General features: G+C 40.8%; 1 protein-coding gene across 8 annotated transcripts in view; it reads left to right on the plus strand.

The window, feature by feature from the left end:
* Positions 1-23,244, plus strand: part of GABRA2 (gamma-aminobutyric acid type A receptor subunit alpha2) — a 349,612-nt gene extending 326,368 nt beyond the window's left edge. For all 8 annotated transcript variants that reach the window (XM_074951469.1, XM_074951470.1, XM_074951467.1 and 5 more), the window contains 4 exons: positions 2,413-2,556; positions 3,426-3,578; positions 11,488-11,690; positions 20,661-23,244. In XM_074951469.1, the coding sequence (XP_074807570.1) occupies positions 2,413-2,556; positions 3,426-3,578; positions 11,488-11,690; positions 20,661-20,969 (809 nt within the window). In that variant the 3' untranslated portion in view covers positions 20,970-23,244. The remainder of the gene's footprint in view (positions 1-2,412; positions 2,557-3,425; positions 3,579-11,487; positions 11,691-20,660) is intronic.
* Positions 23,245-23,613: the final 369 nt, after the last annotated feature.

A 23,613-nucleotide genomic window follows, 5' to 3' on the forward strand; every position in this document is an offset into this window, starting at 1 on the left:
TCTCGTCTCCAGCGTAAGCCCAAATGGCTACTCTACAATTTTATAGTCCCTCAGCCCAAGCCCTGTGAGCCCAAGTTAGCTGACCTGGGCTAGCTGCAGCTGTGCTGCGGGTCTTTTATTGCAGTGTAAACATGCATCCTCTGTCTATCACTAGGAGGATCATCAACCAGCAAGACTGTTGCAATCTCTCTGCCATACCCAGAACAAAAACCAAAGTGAAAGAATCAGAGAAATCATAGGATAACAGATGATACCAGAATTGCCTTACTTCTTGTTTCTCAATAACCTAACCCTAAATGGGAAGGTTAGGGACAAGACTGTAATGGTGATTTGTCAGGCAAGAGACTTCCAGCTGCATATATGTAGGAAGCTGGCAACACACTATCCTTCAGGGAAGTGTTAACAGTCTCTGCAATTTTGGTCTCTGCTAGATTTTATTAGCCATTAGCTCCTCCATGACCTCTAGAGCTTTCTCAAATGAAAATGACTGAAACTCAGCTAGGTGATATGTTGTATTTCTTTCTCCACCTGCACTATAGCCACAGCATAGGATTTAAATTTACTTATCACTATCAGACTCTGAACATGATTTCTTCCATCAATGCTTTAGCCTCCTCTCTTCACGCCCCATTTGCCGATTGGGGATATCAAACTGGAAAAGTGTGTTCCTTTCTTTGACAAAATAAATGTAAGGGACAGGATTATATTATTTCTTGAATTTTATTCCCCTTGGTGGTTTTATTTGGATTACATGGACAATTTTTCTGAATCACTTGCTAAGTGTTGTGTACAGCTTCTGTTATTGCAATGGAAATATCTTTCCCGTCTCATGGCCTTTGTTCTGCACAAATCTCCCTCCTACTGTTTCCTTTGTACTTTCTCCCACTCTGCTCTTCATGTCTTGCTCAATGCTGCACCCCAGGCTTGAAACACTCACCAACTTCTTGTATAATAAACAGCCCCAAGCATCCCATGCAGCAAGTGTTAAGCCAGGGTCCTAACAACACATAGAATAACACATTCACACTGTATGACCGCATCCACCTTTAAGGGAAGCTAGAATTGCTGAACATACTCATCTTTTCCTGTCTCCCAGTCGTTGAAGATGCATTAATGCTGGCAGTTTTAGTTCCTTTTATTTTTAGTTTATGTTGGCAGTGCTATTATTTTGCAATAAAGTTCCTGTGGGAGGGTTGGGGCTCCCCTGAGCCCCCAGCAGACCCCAATTTAAGTTGTTAATAATGTCCTTCCCCGTTTGCAGCTCATGAGGGGTTCTCCAAATAAAATCAAACAAACGAAAGAAAGGTCCTTTTCTCTCTCTTTCCCTTGAGCGAGAGGGGAATCAGAGTAAAAGAAAAGAAAGGCAAAGGTGGACTGTCTCTTAGGCAGTCTTTTGGGGTCACCCCTTTGGGGCTTGGCTTATCAGCTGGTATTGTGTCTTTAATTAGGGTCTACATACAGCTTCTTCTCTTAGGGTACCCTACTTTTGAACTTGTCCAGGTGGTTTTAAGGGCAGTGAGGCCTGAGACTGTCTCCCTCTTGGTTATTCTGTCTCTGTGGTCAGCAGTCTTTGAGATGTAGCAATCTTCTTCCTGTTCACAACCCCTTCCTATGGTGGTGGTCCATTTTTAAGCTTCCATGCTCCAGGCAGAGTAAGTCTTACAAGTGTGCCTCATTAGTGCTGAATGAGCTCAGAATAGCTTGCTAGTCTCCTCTGTACAGGAGTAAGAGTGGGCCCCGTCATAGTGCTCCTTGGCAAAGTGGGTATTTTCCCTTTTGCTATCCTCTGAAGTGGACTGTGTGAGCAGCCCCAACAGTCTGCATGTCCCACTCCTTTCAGAGGGGCCCGGTTATGGAGTGAAATTTAAGGGAGAAAAACCAGGCCCAGAAACAGCAGGGCGCAGTGACTCTTGTTGCAGTGTTAGGCAGACCCACCATATTTAGATATGAACGTCAAACAAGCAGGAAAAGCTTGTAGCTCATTTCAGACTCCATAGATAAGCAGAAACAAATTTCCAGAAAGTTAATCTGTCCTACACATAACAAATCATTGACACAGGCACCCACTCCAATTCAGGTTTTAGGGCACATTTAATAAATGATCTCCAATGAATATTTTTACAGTTTATAAATAGATTTTGCATGTAACTTAACAGCAATAATGTTCAGTTGGTTATATCAATGAAAATTAACAATATATAGTCCTGCGCTGCATGTATACTGTGAGGCCAGCATACTTATATATTCTCAAGCAATTTAAATATTATTTTTCCCTATCAGTCTTAGACTATGATGGCAGTTTTAGGAAAATAATTAAGTAGTTCTCCTAATTATTTATGCCCTGAAGTTGCAAATCATGGACACTTTTTGTTCTAAAATGCTGACAAAATATTTTCTTAATATTTCCCATAGATGCATACACAACTTCAGAAGTGACCTACATTTGGACTTACAATGCATCTGATTCCGTACAGGTTGCACCGGATGGCTCTAGATTGAATCAGTATGATTTGCTAGGCCAAACAGTTGGAAAGGAGACAGTTAAATCGAGTACAGGTTAGTAAAATGCATTGGAAGAAAAGGATAGTTGCTTTATAATAATAAGCATAAGATGCGGGTGGTATTATGTCATTAGACTGCCAAAACCAGTATTGGCAGTAATAAGATTCCTCCATTTCAGTAATATTGTATGTTATGAGCAGCCTGTAAAAACAATTTGCTAATTCCTTGAAGCTTAATGAAATTACAACTGGCAGTGGAGGTAAACCGCTCCCTATCGCGGTTTCCATAGGGCTCCCGTGAAACCTAATATCAAGGGTTTGTATGAATCTTTATAACTCAAACCTTGGTTAAGGTGAAAGATGGGAAGTGTCATTTTCAGTCTACTACCTTCATGGTATGATTTGATTTTTTTTTCCTCCTGGACACTGGATTATTAGCATTGCCTATTGGTATGTCCCACAGGCTCATACATGTAGTTGACCCTTGCATCTGCATAGAGCCCTATTGACTTCAGTGGGGCTTTGCATGTCCACCAGTATCTGCCCATGTGTATGAATGTGCAAGATCGCCAAAGGTCTTTGTCATGGCACACAGTTTTTTCTTTGTAAATACAGTATAAAAATTCACTTCTAGAATATATTGTGCAGGACAAATATTGGATCCAAGTTTGCTCTCATTGAACCCCATGACAACACTTTCCTTGAATTCAGTGACAGTAGGATACAGCCCACAGAGTCAAAGTCAAAAAGTTCATTTACATTCAGTAGGATTTTTCTGCCTAAATAGTTGTGTAGACTGCATCTACAGCACATTTCTTTCACATAGATTTACCATGCTACCTTTAATTGCCAGGAAAATGAATTGTCTATAGAGGCTAATAGTTCATTTTATAGGATTTTTTGTTTTTCTCTTTCACATACTAGGTGAATATACAGTAATGACCGCTCATTTTCACTTAAAGAGAAAAATTGGTTATTTTGTGATTCAGACTTACCTCCCCTGCATCATGACAGTCATTCTCTCCCAAGTGTCGTTCTGGCTGAACAGAGAATCTGTACCTGCAAGAACAGTCTTTGGTGAGTATTCTGAGGAACACATGGCATGTGCATTAGGCAACTTCTGCAGCGGTCAGTAAGCATTTCTGAAACCAGCTGAAGCCCATTTAGTTCTTTTTATAGGGTGGCTTGCCCTGTATGGGCTGGAGGGCCTGGGGCTAGCCAACCCTGCTGACTGAAAGAGTGGAATCAGATGATTCCCCTATTAAAAGCACTCAGAAGTGGCAAGCATGTGTGTGTGCTTAGGGAGAGCAGAGACTTTCAGGAGCAAGCAGAGTCTTGGGATTTGGGACTAAGACTCTAGCTAGGAAGGGCTGGGGGTGGCCTGCTGAGGCTGGGGAGACCCTGAGAAAACATGTTTGTTGGACTTTGTTTTATTCTGAGTTTACTTTCTGTGCATAAACCCACAGCCCAAGGAGGGTTCTTTTGACCACAGAAGAAGTCTGTGTAAGGGGCCCTGAAAAGGAGGGAGCAGAGGTGGGGTTCCACAGATTGACCTCTGGCTATGAGGGGTGCTCAGGAGTCAGAGGAACTTGTTACAAAGATCCTTTCTGATTCAAGTTCATTATAGAAAGTGACAAAGTGCTGTTGTTTGTAGTCCATAGACCCTTCAGGTGCAGGCTACAGGTCTCCTGACAGCCCTTTCAGGAGAATTAGCATATGAAAGTGGCATACAGATATTTCCTTGACTTTTTTTTTTTAAGGGTTCAGTTTGCATATAAAGTAATAAGATTCTAATCTTGAATGTTTTCAAGTTAAATATTGTATTTATATTGAGGTTTGGTTCTGAAAGATTTCATCTATACTCTCAACGAGTGTTAGTGTGGTGTTGGTGTATATATACTTCTAGCTCTATTTATAAACTAAGCAGAATGGAAGTCCCACTTCATTTCAAAATATTGCAGTGTGCAAACTACAGTTCTTTTTCTAGTGAACATGTGCTTCTAGGCCAAATCCTTCTCCTTCAGCCAAACCAGAATGTGATGCAAGGAGGGAGGTAGTGAATGAGTTCAGCAGCTGAGATCAAGGAGTTCTGTCTATCTAATACACTTACATGCCCTCTGTTACTGAAGTATCTAAGTGCCTCACAATTTCGAACGTATTTATCTGCACCCCGATAAGGTAGAGGAGGACTATTATCTCCATTTTACAGATAGGGAACTAAGGCGCAGAGAGACTACATGTCTTAGAGTCATAGAAATGTGGGGCTGGAAGGGATCTTGAGGTCATCTAGTCCAGCCCCCTGTGCTGAGACAAGACCGAGCATACCTACTCCATCCCAGAATGATGTTTGTCTAACCTGTTCTTAAAAAACTTCCAGTGATGAGTATTCCATTATTTCCCTTGGAAGCCTATTCCAGTACTTATCTATTCTTATAGCTAGAAAGGTTTTCCTAATATCTAACCTAAATCTTTCTTACTGCAGATTAAGCCCATTACTACTTGTCCTACCTTCAATGGACGTGGAGAACAACTGATTACTGTCCTCTTCATAACCACCTTTAACAGATTTGAAGACTGTTGTTAGGTCCCCCCTCAGTCTTTTTCCCTCTCAAAACTAAACATACTCAGTTTTTTTAAATCTTTCCTCATAGGTCAGGTTTTCTAACCCTTTTATCATTTTTGTTGCTGTTCTCTGGACTCTCCACATTGTTCCTTAAGTGTGGCACCCAGAATTGGTCATTGTACTCCAGCTGAGGCCTCACCAGTGCCAAGTAAAGACCATTACTTCCTGTGTATTACATATGACACTCCAGTTAATACGCCTCAGAATATTAGCTGTTTTTGCAACTGCATCCCCTTGTTGATTAATATTCAATTTGTGATCCACTGTAACTCCCAGATCTTTTTCAGAAGTACTATTGCCTAGCCAGTTATTCCCCATTTTGTAGTTCCTTTCTAAGTGAAGTACTTTCCATCTTTGTTGAATTTCATCTTGCTGATTTCATTCCAATTCTCCAATTTGTCAACATCATTTTCAACTCTAATCCTGTCCTCCAAAGTGCTACCTTGGTTCCATACACAAATTTGTAAGCATATTCTCCACTTCATTATCCAAGTCATTAATGAAAACATTAAATAGCACCAGACTAAGGACAGACCCCTGTGAGACCTTGTTAGATGTGTCCTACCAGTTTGATAGCGAACCATTGATAACTACTCTTTTAGTATAATTCTTCAAGCAGTTGTGCACCCACCTTAGAGTAATTTTATCTAGTCACGAGGCTGTGACAAAAGCCTTACTAAAATCAAGATGTATGACAATTCCTACAATTCCCCCCTCCCTCCCATCCACAAGGTCATTAATCTGGTCAAAGAAAGGAATTAGGCTGGTTTGGCATGATTTGTTTATGACAAGTTCATGTTGGCTATTCCTTATTACCCTGTCTAGGTGTTTACAAATGGATTTTTAAAATATTTGGTTTCACTATCTTTCCATGTATCAAAGTTAGACTGACTGATCTATAATTCCTTGAGTCCTCTTTTTTTCCCATTTTAAAGACAGGCACTGTGTTTTCCATTTTTCAGTCCTTTGAGACCTCACCCATCCTCCGTGAGTTCTCTAAATTGATCAATCACTAATGTTTCTGAGATTGCTTCAGATAGTTTCTTAAGTACCTTAGCGTTCAGAGTTCCATTTATGTCCTGCTAGTGTGATCTATTGATTTAGAAGTAAACTCTGCTTATGAATAAAAGGGAAAATATTATTACCCTTTGAAAATGAGATCACTTATTTGTCTAATATGGAGTTAGATGCCTACATTTGAAAATGTTAGCCAAGGTATTTTATGTTTCTGTAAGAATATTTCTTCTTTGCTATTCCATAGATATAATCGAGTATCTTTATAATAATATTTTCTACTAGCCTAGCATGGCATTGCCACCCTTACTTCTGCGCCGCTGATAGCGGCAGCACTGCCGTCAGAGCTGGATGCCTGGCCAGCAGCCACTGCTCTCCGGCCACTGAGCTTTGAAGGCAGCAGCTGCTGTTCTGTTCGCTCTGCCTTCGCAGCCGAGTGGCTGGAGAGCAGCAGCTGCTGGCTGGGCGCCCAGCTCTGAAGGCAGTGCCAGCATCAGCAACAGAACAGAAGTAAGGGTGGCATGGTTCAGAGGCAGATTAAGGTTTCCTGGGGCCCTGGGCCAGAGCAAGTGAGGGGCCCCTCCCCACCCCTTCTGTCTGCGGTGCCCTCCCCTGTTCTGCCCCTTCTGCCTGTGGCGCTGCCCACAGCCCCACCCCTTTCTGCCCCTTCCCAAGGACCCTGCCCCTGTTCCACCCAGGGGCCTCCAATTCTGCCCACCCTACAACCTGTTTGCTCCTTTCTGCCCCCCGAGCCCCAAGACTAGAGAAGCTTTGTCCCTACACCATGGCCATGGGGCCATAGTGGGGAGTCAGAGATCCTCTAGTCCCAGGGACGCAGTGGGGGGTCCGGGTGCTGGGGCTTCTACTGCCACCCGCCACGGTTCTGCAGGGGACCAGGGTCAGGGCTCTGGGGCTCCTCCCTCCCCGCCTGCCTGGCGCTTCTGCCAGAGAGCTGGGTAAGGCACAGGGGCTTCCCCTGCCACCCCGGAGCTTCTGCCAGGAACGGGGTCGGAGTACAGCGGGCTTTCTCTGCTGGAGGCAGGACTGGGGGTTGCTGGGGGACTTCCCTCATCCCATGGCTTCTGCTGGGGACAGGTGGAGTGGATGCTGCAGGGGTCTTCCCCCATCCCGCAGCTTCTGTCGGCTATAGGATTGGGGGACACAGGGGCTCCCACCGCCCCACCCGGTGGGCAACAGAAGCCAGTGGCCTCCCAGTTGGCCAAGGCCCCTGGGCCTGGGCCCAGTGGCTAATCCAGTGCTGTACCCATTGCTCTGGGAGGAGTGGCTACGGGAAGGCTAAGGCAAATTTGGGGGTGGTAATGCTCCTGCGAGCTCCTCTAGCACTATTCCAATCACCTTCAAAAAGGCAAAGTGAGGAGCATCAAAAGGAAGTTGCATATAATGTTTTTGCACTTCAGCTAGCTTTATTTACTGTAGCAGTTATGCACATGTCCAGTGTATTGAGGGCACTCTCGAGTATTCATATTTGTACTAGAAATTAAACTGAAATGAGTTGATATTGAATTCTAGGACCTTGTGAGTCCGTCTCCTGTACACTGAATAGGAGAGGGAAGAAAGACCATCCAGTCTGTCTTTTGGGGCCAAGGACCATTTGATGCTCATTTCTATGCATCACTACTAATTTTTATTTTTATTTGATTTCTGATTTGGAGCTACATCTGTTAGTTCATGCATGTAGTGCTAAGATATAGATAGGGTTCAGACTAATACAGAGCTTCTCAGAATGTTTACAAGGTGGAATACTTTTTAATAGCAAGATTTTCTCCTAAACCGTCTCCTGTCCTATATGCAGTAGTGTAAACCACATTCCACTCCCATTGCAATCATATAATATCCCTATTGCAGATACACTTCTTTAAAAGAATCACTGCCCAAGTGCAGGAATGGATAGGAGATGGGGCTGCTGCACAAGTATAAATGAGGGAAGTATTTGGCCTGGAAAACCTTTATTACTGGTTGTGAGGCACAAGAAAGGAAAAAACCAGCTTGGTTTTCGGATCACAGATTTGGTTTGCAGGGCTGACAGTTAGAAAAGACATCTTCATACTTATAAACTAAGTATATTTGACATAAAATCATTGAAACATTAAACATGAAATCCCACAATGTCATTTTTATAGACTAGAACCATATTTTAAACAGTAAAATTAGAAAATGCCAAAATTAAGGTTTTGTCTATCACTGTTTGTGGCCATCTTACTGTCTGACATAAAAGAAAAGAAGCATTTCTTGCCACTGATTTGGTGCCATATCTGCAACATGACTGGGAAAGGGTTAGGATATTATTGTCTGAGGTCAGGTGTAGTTGGAGACTGTTCATCTCCTTATCAACCTTCTCTCTTATGAAAGAGTGATTAGTCATTGGGCAATGTTTATGAGGCCTGTTGAGTTGGTAGCATTGTTCAGACTGTTGCATGATTGAAGGCAGGAGACTGCTTTCCTCAAAAGAGGTGTTGTCTGTGTTACTTACCAGAGGGCCCATCCACTCATGACTCTCACACCAGTGTTACACCAGTGTTTCTTCTCTTAAATTAAAACTTGGGTAATGGAATGGAAAATCAGACCCTTAATATACTGTTTAGAGCAACCTGCATTCTATGTGCTTGCTAATGTACAGATGTGAATTTTCTTCCATCTTTGTATAGTACATGAAATATATGTGCTTCCTTTTACACTAGTTAGGCCTGATTCCTCAGCATTACTGATTTTTTCAGTCATAGTAGGTCTAACAGTGAGAAATAGGTAAATTATCTTTATACAGTGCTTTGCCCTAAGGGAGACCTTATAATGCAGAAGGTTTTTACATTTTCATTAATCCTAATAATTCAAAATCTGTTGTCTGTTGACTGAAGAACAGAATGCCACAGATTTCCACGTTGGAAGTCTGGCATTGCAATATAAATTCTCTTTATTTTTTTCTTCATTCAGTCCAGGTTATACAAATGTGATCACTTGGACATCATTCAATTTATTGAATAGATAAATAAAAGTCCAGAAATCTTCATTAACAGCTGTTTGGTGATTTTGCAAATTTGAATAGGGTTTGGGATGCAAAGTGTGCAGCTGAACATTTTAGAGGAATTGGCAACCAGTAGCAGTTTATCGGATGTAAACTAATGACATTTAAAACAAGACTAGAAAAGGTCACCAACAAATCTTGAATTAGAATTCTGAAGAAGCCAATGTGGCTTCAAGAAAATTAGTCTTCTCCAAACATTATGAATTAAACAGAACATTGTTGGCTGCTGTATATATTTATAGAGGAGTTCTTGTCATCTTATCTTTGAGAAGCAATTACTTCATAGACACCTGTGTATAATGAAATTGATTTATCTGAATTACCTGAATAGTAGTACAGTTTGTATGTATTACTTCTAAGTTTAAGGTGTGGTGTCCCCTTCTCTCTTTTGGGGAAGGAATCAAAAGTAATCAGCAAAGTTCTTTGAGCCAGATAGTAGAAATCTAAGAAGGGAAATAAATGCTTGAACAAGCATTTAATACATATCAGCATGTTTTCATAAAGTATTTATTCTGCATTGCCACGGTGTACAATGGGAGAGCTCCCACCTGACACAACAGTATTGCTGTTGATTTTGTAACTATTGCTACCTCCCTAATAGGTGGATTCTAAAAATAGAAATTTCTGATGTGTGGCCTGATGCCTGGAAACTATGTGCAATAAGCAATAAACTTCTAGAGAAGTCCTCTTAATCACTGCGGGGAAGAGAAGAATGGAGGTTGTCTGCCTAGCCTCCTTTTCCCTTCACAATCCTCTCAGAGAATGAGATTCCTTGCTTAGGGTCTGAAGGGGGACAGAGACAGCGAAGGCAGAAGGGGACTGAACAGACCCACTCTCTGCTTCCTTTCCTTTCCCAATGGTGCTTAAAAGTACCTTGCCAGTAGAGGAAACATACATGGTGGAGCCCCATTCTGCAAAGCCTGGACTACTGATTTCCAGTGATGGAGGATCTTGCTGAGTTTCCGTCAGAATTCTCCATTCTTTGTTTGATGCTGATATTCCTTCCTGTAATCCTGTGAAGTTAATATTTATTGCTGCTCTTTTAGGGATCTGGTTTTATTTCCTCTTAGCAACTGTAACCAGTTATAACAAATATTTTTTGTTTGTAATATTTGAATTGTGAGCTATGAAATGCTATTAGTAATTCTTTTTTTGTCACTGAGGCTCTTTTGACTACATGTCAATATTAGTGTGGATATATTTATCTCTGGTATGTATACAACTTTGTATTGTTTCTTATCCAGGAGAGAGACACATTTTTAATGTCATTCCAGAGATGGAAGAGTTAAGGGTGCCTGAGTGTAACTTTGGTGACTCTGGTTGGGTAGGGTTGATTTACTAGGGGAATTGTTGGTGTATTTGTGTCAATGGGTGGATTTATATTGGCATATGGCTTTTTTCTATATATCCTGTTTTTTGTATTGTTTTGAGTATGGCTTTATCATCCACTATTGGGGTTTCATGAAGCGCAAAGTATTTTTCTTTGTTTTCCCTGTTTTGTTCGGTGTTTAAATACAAATAGTAGATCTGAAAGTTTCAATTAATTTGTCGTACTATAATATTATCCGTTTTACCTCAATGAGAAATTGACCAGCTTACCTCACTTAATAATTGTACGTGGAAGTGAGACAGCCACTAGCAAAGATACCTGCAATCTCCTATTGTCCCCCATGGGAGTGAAACCACAGGCTGTACTTAGTCAGAATGGCTGCCAAACATGTATAGTCTTTGACAGTGGACACAAAAGACTACTCCTTGGAAAGATAGCCATTAATTCTTTTCCATTGTTTGCAATGCAGTTGAAGCCAGGCTGACCTCAGAAAAGTTGACCATCCCTTGGGTTCTCTGGTTGGGAAACTGGGCAGGAAACTGTGAGGAGGCAGGGATTATTGGCACTGCAAATGCTCATCAACATGTCCTTTTTGCTGTACTGCTGCAAAGTGATTTGACACACTCCATAAAGCAAACTAGTTAATTTAGTTGCCTCGCTGTGGGGTTTTCTCCCAAAAGTCTGATTGATCAAAAAATGAAAAAAAAAATCTGTATGTATTTTCAAGACTGTATCTTCAGACATTTTTCACCAAAATTTTATTTAAAAAAAAAAAGTGACTCAAAACTAGGTTACAAAGGAAAAGTCTGCTGCCACCTTCCATATGGTGCATCTAGTATGCCACCGTACTATATGAACATTATGTAAACATTTTTATAATTCTTAGAAATGTACTGTAAGATGTTCCTGTTCTCAACCTTATTCAATTTCAAAATTCAGTTAAAATTGCCGACATTTTCTTTTTTTCCACCCTCTACAGGAGTAACAACTGTGTTGACAATGACAACGTTGAGCATCAGTGCACGAAATTCCCTCCCCAAAGTAGCTTATGCAACAGCCATGGATTGGTTTATTGCTGTTTGTTATGCATTTGTATTCTCTGCATTGATAGAATTTGCCACTGTAAATTACTTCACAAAACGAGGATGGGCATGGGATGGAAAAAGCGTAGTCAATGATAAGGTAAATGATAATGAAACACATTTATATTTCCAGTCAATTCTAAGAAAACATTTAACAGATATTTTGGTAGTTGCTTACTACTGAAAAATACTTGAAATTTCAAACCAATAGAAAGATTATGTCTTGTGAGATGAAAGTAGGTGTGGATAGAAAGATATTGTAAAGTGTGTGCTCAAATTGCCAACCTCTCGCAGAAATTGAACTGCATACAAGAACTTTCTCTAGCAGGCTGTCCTTGGAGAAATGATTATTGTGTCAAGGCTCTCGCCACATTAATCAATAGCCTATTTGAGTCTCGTTAAATGTCAAAAATATAAAACCTGAGGTTACACCACATTATGCTCCTGAGTCCTTCATGTGGAAATGAATAAAATCAGAGTAATATTTCTGTAAAAAATCTTTATTCAGCTATATTGAAAATAACTGTAACCCTTCTGCCCATCAGAGTTGCCAGCAAGAAGGGCCGGGTTCAGTATCTAGGGGTTCCATTCCAATAACACAATGCAAAACCGGCTCGAGCCCCCACACAGTGACCTGGGACAAATATATACCACCCCCGCTGGGCGCCTCCAAGAGGCAATATTTCCCCTCTCGCAAGCACAGAGTCTGAGTGTTGCAAAAGCCTTTTAATAACATAGAGAAACAATGTGGCATTATGTTGTGGAAACACCACCAACAGGATTCATAACACAACCCATGAGCAAAAAACCCACCCCAAGCAAATTGGGGCATGTCCTTTCCCTTTGGTTCTTGAGTCCAGCAACCCAAAGTCACAAAAGTCCAACAAACCAAAAGTCTCTGTCCCTGGTCAGGTTTCAGAGTAGCAGCCGTGTTAGTCTGTATTTGCAAAAAGAAAAGGAGTACTTGTGGCACCTTAGAGACTAACAAATTTATTTGAGCATAAGCTTTCGTGAGCTACAGCTCACTTCATCAGATGCATCCGATGAAGTGAGCTGTAGCTCACGAAAGCTTATGCTCAAATAAATTTGTTAGTCTCTAAGGTGCCACAAGTACTCCTTTTCTTTTTGTCCCTGGTCAGTGCAGCACCAGAGTTCGAAAGTTTATCTGCAGAGTTTTACCCCCAATCTGGGTGGAGATGGGAGGGGGGAGTTAAGGGGTCCAAAGCCAATTGCCCGACCCCTCCATGGGGCTCTGCTCCACTCCACACTCCGCTCCACACTCCAGTCATCCCACAAACTGCTCCGCTTCACCAGCCACTCTGCTCTGCCAGCCATCCCATGAGCCGCTCCAGCTGTTCCGCAAACTGCTCTGCTCCAAGAGCCGCTCTGCTCTGCCAGCTGTCCCGCAAACTGCTCCACAATATATCTTCAGGCTCCCCCACTACTTAACACAACACTCCGTGATTTCAGCTCTTAGTAAGTTTAGCTCTTTTGTGATTTCAGCTTGTAGTAGGGGAGCCTCAGAGCTGGTGCACCATTGGCCCAAAGTTAATTCAGCTCAGCAGCCTGTAACTAGACTCCTAATGGAATCAAAATTAGCTCTGATATTCCACAGTGGAGAGAGGAGGATGTGCAATTAGTGTAAGGGGCCCATACCACCAGGTATTAATACCTGTCCTCAGCCTCTCTCAATTCACTGAGTTTTGGAACCCATGTTCCTTGCCTAGCGAGTGCTACTTAGTTGATGGCAAGTCCCTCCGTCATAACAAAAGGCCAAGTACAGTTCCACTGTCTTTGATTCACATAATCAGGATAATAATTTATTCTTCCTGCCCCAATAACAGAGAAATTTGGGATCCCACAGCAGCCAAAGTGACCATTTGGGCAGCTATGGGCTCATGCTAGGCTGGGTGGGTGTGCCTATGCAAATGAGATCAGCCCCTGAAGTTCTTTTCCACAGCTTGCCACAACTCACCACCAGATGTCAGGGTAGAGCTCATCCTGACTCTGCTTACATCAGCGTCCTACACTTGAATCCATTACATTTCAGAACATTGGAGATACTGTCACAGTCACCCAACTTCTTTATTTCCTTATTTGTTTTATAGTTATCCATTTCCCTCTTGTGCTTTATCTGCATTACTGTGAAGAATGAGGGAGTTATATGTAGGGTTTTATTTATAAATATAATTTGCCCCTCAGGTTATGTCTGATATTAACCTGCCCAAATGCCAGGAGTTAAATCAAAGAGGGTGTTAAGAGGAAGCAAACAGGAACCAAAATAGTGGCTCCTTAACGGATTAAGGGGGGTAAACTTTTAATTAGGGAACGGCCCTGCTTGGCTCCCACCAGGCTGCATAGTTTACTCATCCTAAGGCTGAAGGCCTAGGATCAAAGGGGGTCCCAGAATCTTAAAGATGCTTCCCATGGGAATGAGAGGGGGCTGCCCAGGGAGTGTCAGGGAGAGCTAACAGTCAGACAAGGAGAGACACGTAGGCAAAGACCGCATGCTGCAGGCAGGAGAGTCTGCTCCTCCCAGCTAGAGATGGGAGTTAGCTGGGTTAAGGGGAATTTACAAAAATGTTCAAGGAAAGATTAAAGTGTAGGTAAGGGACAATATACTTGTGGGACTCTTTGCTCTTTAGCCCTTTGCTCTGTGTGCTTTCTACCTTTGGGTGAATGAATAATGCTTTGTTTTGAAGACGCTGTTTCTGGGTCACTTCAAACTTATATTATCGTGGACACCTAAAGGGAAAAGGTTTACAGGTGCCAAACTCAACTGGGGCTGTTTAGCTAGCAGGTTGAGAAATCTGGGGTCGGGGAAGGGGCCTGCAGCCCAGAGACCCAGTCTCAGAGTGGCTGGATAGTGTGATTCCACTCAGAACAAGGTGCAGGAAGCTAGCTCTGTCACCTGAGGCGTGCACTCAAGAGAGCCTGTCCCTAACCATGGGACGTGCAATATCGGCAAATTCTAGGTGGACCAGAGTGTTGTGAGCAGCAGTGCAAGTAGGGCGGTCTGCTCCAGTACACCGTACCAGCAAGATATTTATAGCTGGTACGGCGCACCGGAAAGAGGAGCAGATTGTGGGGCTGCTGGGCGGCCCCACGCTGGCATCTCCTCCGGTGCAGCTGTACTGCCCCAGCCCTTCCATGCAGGATCTCTTCCCTCTGTCCAGCAGCCAGCCCCACTGGAGGACAGGGCTGGGGGAGGTACAGCTGCTGGCGATGCTGCCGGTGTTCTGCTCCTTTCCCTGCTGTGGTTCCCGGGAGAGCCCTGAACCGCAGGGCTCTCCCTGGAACCCCAGCGGGGAAAGGAGCCAAACATGGGGCTCCCGGGCGGCCCCATGCCAGCAGCTCCTCTGGTGTGGCTGCTGTACTGCCCCCAGCCCTGTCCTCCTGCAGGGCTGGCTGCTGTACAGAGGGGAGTCTCCAGCACAGTGGAAGGAGAACAGAGACCATCCCTCCCAGCCCCAAGATAAGGGGGGTGGATCATGGGGCAGGGATGGGGAGAACGTGGGGGCCCTGGGCTGGGGGCAGGGTGTTGAGTCACATGAGGAGGTCATGTGCCCCCCCATGGAGGGGAGGGGCGTACCAGTAAGAAATGGATTCCACTTGTATCACTGGTTGTGAGGAACTTTGCAAAAAATAATTAAAATTGAATATGGGCCTGGTATCTAAATCCCAGAAAGCATGGAAAAATGCAAGCACATAATGGTCTTCTGACCAGTTTAATTTCAGAAGATAAGGCCTGTTTAGTTTTTATGAATCTCGTACACTACCTGAAATTTCTTCTTGTCCATCTTATCATTACCCTGATCAGTGGCTTGGTCTGGCAAGGGTGCAAGTAAGTGCTGACCTATTAGTAGGACTTCTAAGCATGGTGGAGGAAGCTGAGAGTAGGAGGCAAGACAGCTGGGTAGGCTGGCAAGAATAGCCTGTTCAGACTAGGTCATAAGGCATTATGCAGCTAGGAATGAGAGAAATATTTTCCTTAGAACTCAGGACACATTTTTCAGTGGCTGGCCCATGTGGCTGCTCTCCCTCTGAGTTTTTTTCAAGTGCAGCTCGTAAACACGCTCCAGACAAGCTGTAGGAGTACTGGAAAATCATTAAAATGCCAGCACCGTACTCATGGATTTTACTGATTTGGATTGCATCTAAACAGCTGTGCTCTGACCACATGGTGTCTCAGGTTCTGTTGCCCGTGGTCACAGCCACTTTCTCCCTAAGCCATCAGTGCTGAGTTTAGTGCAGTTCCGGTTTGTTCATGGTGCTGATCCTTGTGCACATTTGTCTGCACTATGCGGAACCCTCTTTGCTCAAGTTCTCAGTAACAGCTCTTTTTGTGCTTCTACTGGCAGCTCTCATCAATCTGCAAGAGAGTCAAGAAAATGTCATTTGGGTCCCTGAGGCCATGTGGTTTGCTAAGGAAAGCGAGACTTCACTACAATCGTTACTTTGACTCTGATTCAATTTGCTTAATGTTCAGTTGAATATTAGGCTTTCTGAGATATAGAGAGTAGGTGTTAATGGTTTGCTGTTCTTTAGCATTCTTCAAATACCACAGAGCACTTTACAAACCTTCATAATGTAATTAAGCCTGTGTGAGCTCCGAAGTATTCTCATTTTACAGATCAGGAAAAAAGACTTTAGTGAAGTAACTTGTTCAAGGTCACACGGTGAGACTGTGGCCAACCAGAAACAAGGACTTGCCATTCCTGACCCTCCAATCCTGTGCTCTAGCCTCTAACATACACTTTATCCATTCGGTTAATTGTAACCTCTTGTTGGTTGAAAAGCTCAATCTCAAATTCCTTTTTTATACTATAGGACAAATTTCAAAGTAGGAGTCTAAGCAGCACTTTCAAAATAAGAACGCCATAATTAAACAGTTATCTTCATGCATTAAATAAGTAGTTGCATGCACAGAAACTTGGCTTGCATAAATAACTGCATATTTTGCACATGTAATCACCTTTTTTGTGCTTACAGGATCTGCATATTCTACAGGCACAACTTCGGCACTTGTTATTAAAAATCTGGTCCTGTATATTTTACCCTGCAGACTCCTTGCCTATTGATAGCTTCTAGGCCCAAATCCAACACCCATATAAGTTAGTGGAAAGACTCACACTGATTTCAGTGGGCACTAAATTGAATCTTTAGTTTCCACAATGTGACTGCCTGCCTTCACAAACAAGCTGAAATTAGTATATGTTCTATTCTTAGTGCCAACAAATGACATCTGAATGAATCAATGCAAGATTGAATCTTCAGTCACACACTTGGTTTTATTGAAAGCATATAGTTATAACACACAGTCATTACGCTGTAATAGCAGTAGCTGAGACACTATGAGACTTACAATATCTTGCAATAACTCTCATTATAATATTTCATTTAAGAAGTCTCCACACACCAAAATGTTGTGTGCTCTCAATTTATATATTATCAAATCCTAAACATACTTAGTTTAAGACAAAATTCCTGCTGAAGTCAACAGAAATTTTGCCTGAATTAGAAGTTCAAGATTTAGCTCATTTATTTTAAATTCTGAACAAAAACATACTCATATTGATGACACTTTGGCTTGTTGCACCTGTTTTCAAATCGCTTATACTCCATTATTAAACATCCTTTTAAAATGAAGTAGGTATGGGTTATTGTCAGTTGTGTTTCTAGCTCATCAGACATTACTCACTTTATAATTTATTTGAGAAACAATATACCAGTAAGTTAATTTGATTTTTGTCATTTTTCAAGTCCAGTGCAGTTTAATATAATCCAATTGGACTGAAGGTAGCAAAGAGATCACAGAATATGAGAAATAATGTATATTAAAATGAGTGATGTCTGAGGACCAGAAACACAAGGGGATGATACCAGACACCTACTGCTAATTGTAATGGATTCCGGGGGATTTGAAAACAGCTCAGTTAGCCAAAAGCAGTGTAGACATACCCTCAGGGACTCCTTAGATCAACAGAAGTTTGAATCAATTGAAAACATAAAGTACTTTTGATATTGGTATAGAAGGGACAATGTGTGTGGAAACTTTTAACTTAATGTAAGATTGTTTTAATCACCTGAATATACTGGCGTTATTGCAAGATTTGGTGTCAAGTCCTGTACATTGTTATTGTAAATAACACAGAACAAATGTTATTGCTGTCTCTTGACTTTATATTATGTAATTACTCTCTCTACCATACCCTCATTCAGTAAATGAGAGAGAATGTCAGCTAAGGAAAACTCCAAATTGTGGTTGCTCCTGACCCAAACCTGGGTACAATATTATGTATTTCCCTAATAGGAGTGAAGCTAAGATTAACAGTTAATGTTTGCACAGTGGTTTGAATGTGTAAATAGGGTAGTTGACCTGTTCCCTATTTTATTTATTTTATTTATCTATTTTATTTCTTACAACTCTCAAATGTAGTGATGAGGAATCTAGCTCTGTTCCTATGTAAGTGACTACTGTAGGAAGTCATTCCAGCCTTTCTTTCAGTATTGCTACCTTAATTCTACTGCTCATGAACTGTCCATTCTGAAATTCATCTTGTTCATATATGACAAGATTAGTTCTGTAAAGGCTACCTACCGATTGTCAATTGAAAATATTCTATCTTCTAAGAACCTATTCAATATTACAGTCTTCCCATATCCAATTGTCTAAATATTTGAAAATTAGAAATTGCATTCAGAACAAAATCATGTTGGGGTTTTCTACAGTACTGCAGTATCTACTTCCCTGAAATCATCTAATGACTAAAAGTTAAGCTTTCAATATTTCAATTGTTTCTAATACAAAACCCACAATTTACCATAATATGAAAAATCCCATTAATGGGACTACAAATACTGTAACAGATTTTTTAAAAATCACAGTTCTTGGGTATGAAAGAAGGGATTTTGCAGATTAGCTCATGTGCACCTATCTCTCTGTTCTTTTTCTCTCTGGTTTTACACACCCTGACCCTGAACACAACACAAAGCTCAGCCACTTTCAGCTAATAAGCAATGTGTCAGGGTCAAGGAGAAATGACTGTGTTTACATTCCACTGAGGTTCTTTTCTAACTCTGGAGTAGGCTTGGAACTTGTATTTCATTGGGGAACTGAGATGGGGATCATAGGAATTTCCATAGTACATAGCAGTCCGCATTCACACTCCAGTCAGTACACCAATTCACACCATGCCTCACATGAGGTGAGAACTGGAATGAAACTCAGCCCTCCCCTCGACCACCTCCAGCAGTTTTTTTTCCATGGAACATAGGCTACATCTACAGTTCACACCACTATTGTGGTGTGTGAGGGTATGTGTAGCTACACACCGAAGTGAAAGGCAGGCTATGTCCACACTGCCATGTGTAGCTGCCTAAAGGGTGATGGTCTCTTGGAAAATTTAGCCTCTGAAGTCCAGATCTTGAACCTCCTTGCATGTGGTCAGACTCTTGAAGCCGGGCCAGTGAAGTCAACCTTTCTCTGTTCAGACAGAACACGTTGCAGGGTGTGGGCTTGTTTTCCAGGGGAAAAAATGACCCAAGACATGGCTCAGACTTGTATGTGTTTACCTACATTTGCTCACTCATTCATATATCTGATTGACACCATTTTAGAAAAGGTAGATTATCAGGGTCTACTATTACAGTTGCTTTTTGCATAGTCAAAAAGATGAGTCACCATCAAGGAATATAGGCCAAAATATAGGGTTTGTGTAACTTAAGTCTTACAAAATGTAATATTAACAGAAATATTTTTCAGGTGGTTGGATTTAAAAAAAAAAAGAAGCCAATAAAGACAATTTTTTGTTTTTGATTTTAACATTCCACTACAGCATTTGAATAGCAAACATTGCAGCATTGTATTAGCACACAAGAAAAAAATGGAAATTATGTTTTCAAAATCATGTGACAAGCAGAATGAAATACAAAAAGTAAGCAAACAGGAAAGATGGCGATTAGATTTTAAAAATGTGGGTTTTTTTGTATAACCTAGGAGCTGATCCTGCATAGTGCAGGAAAGAGAGTGGAAAGGTTTTTTGGGCCACAGCTGTTGAAAAGACATAGCTCTGTTAGTTCACATCTTGTTCAGGTATCTATGTTATGGTACATAGACAGCCAACCTACCTTGTACAGACTACAGGTTTGTACTCTAGTGTGTTAAGGGGATGATCTGGGGCAGGGGTAAGTAGATAAATACCTCACGTAGTGATGATAATGGGAAGTAGGGCTGTTGTCTCTTCCCCAGGTTTTAGCCATTGCAGGATTTTAAAATATCCTTAGCCACCCAAGCAAGCAATATAAATATAATTAAAAATATATGCGAATAACTGGAGTATCTTAAATAATTGAATTATAGTAAGAGTTTGTATTTTTATTGGTGTGGAATTATGGGGTTTATGAGTAATGCAAACATTAGATTTGGGGGGGGAGAGATGTCCCACTTCCTAATTTTTATATAAATATACTGACAGGTAACCTTAGTCATCTGGCTGTGCAATCAGTCTTTAATTATCCCCTTCAGCAGTCATTGTAATCCTCCTTTCACTTCACTGTGATAGGAACTGGGCATTAGATCAATGAGAGTGGATTGTATCATTCTCACCTACATTTTATTCTGGTGGTGGCCCTTTTCCTGATCCATTCTCTGTTTCCTGTTTACCGTTAGCTCTGTCAGAACACTGGGCCTCAAGACAAGACTAGAGACTGTAATCCTTTTCTGAAGCTGGCTCCTACTCAGTCAATCTAGGGAGAAGCCAGTCCTTCCAAGATATCCACAAGCATGGACCCTTTCTCCCCTGGAGACTCCTGTTGACTTCAGTGGGACTCCATGTGGGCATAAGGGCCTATGCGTGCAGATTTCTTTACTAGATTGAGACACTATTCTGTAGCTTCCATCTGAGAGACTGAGGGCATCGTCTACATATGCTTTGTCATTATAGTAATCACCGATATTTATTTTCCCATCTTCACTTTTTTTAAAAACATTTGAAATGCTGTTTTATTGAATCTGATTTGGCAAATGTCCCATGCAGTAAATATTTAACTCCATGCTGTCTTCCAATAGAAAAAAGAAAAAGCATCTGTCATTAAGAAAAACAATGCCTATGCAGTGGCTGTTGCCAATTATGCTCCAAATATTACCAAGGACTCAGTGCTACCAACAATCTCCAAGAGTGCTACAACCACAGAGCCCAACAAGGCAAAGCCAGAAGCCAAGCCGCAAGAAGCAAAGAAAACATTCAACAGTGTTAGCAAAATTGACAGAATGTCTAGAATAGTGTTTCCAGTCTTATTTGGTACTTTTAACTTAGTGTACTGGGCTACATATTTAAACAGGGAACCTGTCTTACTTGGGTTTGCTCCCTCAACCTAAAAGCTGAATTACACTGGGAATGTATAGCATCATTATATCAGTTAGGTTGTTTTGCTATGTACAGTACGACTAATAACTGCTAATCTGTGAACCAATATGTACAGAGTGTGTATATATATCTTATCCGTGTATCTCCAAAGGAGACACACAGTGTTTATTCATGGATCTGTAAACAGATAACATCCATGGCTAATATAGCCAGCTCTTTAGAAGTTCTACCCAGGGGATTTCCTTTAAACTGGGATTCAAATGCACAGAATTATATCTTCTCCATACAATTAGAGGACGATATGGTCCTGCATAACTATTTAGGAACAGTATTTTTTTAATTTAAAGTTAAAATATTTTTCTATAAAATAACTGATTCTACTTTAATGGGAGAAGCTGTCATTAAAAATGATTTTTTTTAAAAAAAACTTATTTCATACAATGGGAGTGCCCATGTACATATTATAGAGTGATGAGCTCAAACTCTTCTGTTGTTCACAACCATCTTGGAAAGTAGTTATGTTTAAAACTTAGTAAAGACTATTGGAATGCCAAAGCCATTAGTTCCTTACTTCAAGACCTGCTTTGAACTTGTTAATGAAGTATTCCAACTTATTTAAGTGAGCAGTGGTGAGCATCAATCAACTTCCACTAGAAAAACTTTTTTTTATTCCTCAGTGTTTGTTTCTCTGAGGTTGCTGAACCAAGTTCTCCTTTTCAGCAAGGTCAGAAAAGGTTTTTTTTTTTTTTTTTTTTTTTTAAATTAGATTGACATCAGGCTCATAACTATTGGTAATTGGCACTCAGAAATTTTTCAGGGTCAGGTATATCAGAAATATAAAATGCTCTTTTTCCTGCTTCGTATTTACAGGAAAATCTGCCTTAAAAAGGCTTCCTCACATCTGCCCATAGAAGCCACTGTTTTCAAAGGAAACTGCAGTTTGTGATTGCAATCCAGGAAGTTGTCCTCATGGATAAGATTTATTGCTGCTTTTGTAAATTGCAACTTTACATTTCACTGACATCACTTAACAACTTTGTATACTAGAAAGGGTTTTGCTAAGATTTGAGTGTTATTTTTAATAAACTTCAGTGCATCATCAGTAATTGTCAATTATTTCATCCACAAAATATAACAAAATTGGAGCTGCCATTTGCAATTTTATATGAATATTTAATGTTAGTAAAATTAATTTTCATCTGAACCTTTGCAAATATTCCTTATGCCCTGAAAGGCCTGGTAAATCATTGCATAACTAATAATTGTGCACTGTATTTAGATTTTAATATACTTGGCCAATCAAAAATATTTTGATTCACATATACATTAGCAGTTATTAGTTGGCCTTTTAAAATAGATACACCTTTATGATGGTGTGTTTACAGTAGAAACATATGTCATCGTATAGTGTCATTTATTGCAGTTTTGTACAGTACTTGAGTATAGTGCATAAAATAGGTATGTTCAGAGTTTGACAAACTTGTACAAATATTTCTAAAATGAATAAATCAATTATCTTAAGACATGGAAACTAGCAAAAACAAAGAAGAAGAATCTAACATTGCTTTTTTTGCTGTTTAATTTTTCTTGTCTTTTTCTTTGTTTTTAATGTGATTCTGTTTTGTGCTTTGCATGACAGTATAGATGCCAAGGTCACAAATGCATTTTATTAGTAGACTTTACAATGAAGACAGACTTGACTTTAGTCAAGCAAGATATTCCATACAACATCAGTAAAACAGAAGGGAGAACCACTGGTGAAATGTGTATTCCCTTCATCCCCTCTAATAAAACCATCTTTATTCATCAACGGTAGTTGAAAAACAAGCACTTTACTCAAAACATTAAAATAGAAATATCCTTATTTTCATATATATATTTATATATAAATGTAGATCTTCCATGTAATACAGAGATGTGTGCAATAGGGTGATAAAGTGTAAAAGGGTTGAAGGCAAGCAATAAAAAGTTTTTTCATGGTATAATTATACATTTTAAAAATGTTTTATTTGTAAATTATAAAAGATCCCTTTAATGTCATAGTGTCCAGGTATAACATATATACATATGTACATATGTAGAATATTTGTAAATATTGGTCCAGTAGAAAAATCCTTTCATGTTTCTGTCTGTTTCTGGTAAAGGGCTGTGACTGTGTAGTATAGTGGAGGCCCAGGCTTATCTGCTCTCAGATAGCAGGTTGATTGCTGTTTTCATGTACCTTTGGGCACCATCCTGCAATCTGATGGGGGCTCTCAACTCCCATTAACCTCAACAGGAGTTGAGGACTCTCAGCACCTCACAGGTTTGGGCTTATAAAGAGTAAGGTCTGTATTCTACCCCAGTTACATCCCAGATAGCTCAGCAACGTTAGGTTTGCTGTCTCAAATAATGGGAAGTCAGAACTCTGCCCTCTAGATACATGAGCGGTGCTTAATTTGTGCCAGGGCTGAGCCCCAGCACCTCTAGGCTTGGCATTTCATAGCCCCGGCACCTCTGTGCTTGCTGTATCAGTCATGAATGTAAAAAAAAAAAAAATGGCTTGAGCACTGGCACCTCTTTCATTGCAAATTAAGCACTGTATATGGAGTGTGTCCAGAGGTGCATTTGACTGTGTGACGGGAGAGGGCTGTATAGTTTTTTTTACAGGTACAC

The sequence above is a fragment of the Natator depressus genome, chromosome 4, assembly GCF_965152275.1.
Source record: "Natator depressus isolate rNatDep1 chromosome 4, rNatDep2.hap1, whole genome shotgun sequence".
NCBI classification, from domain to species: Eukaryota; Metazoa; Chordata; order Testudines; family Cheloniidae; genus Natator; species Natator depressus.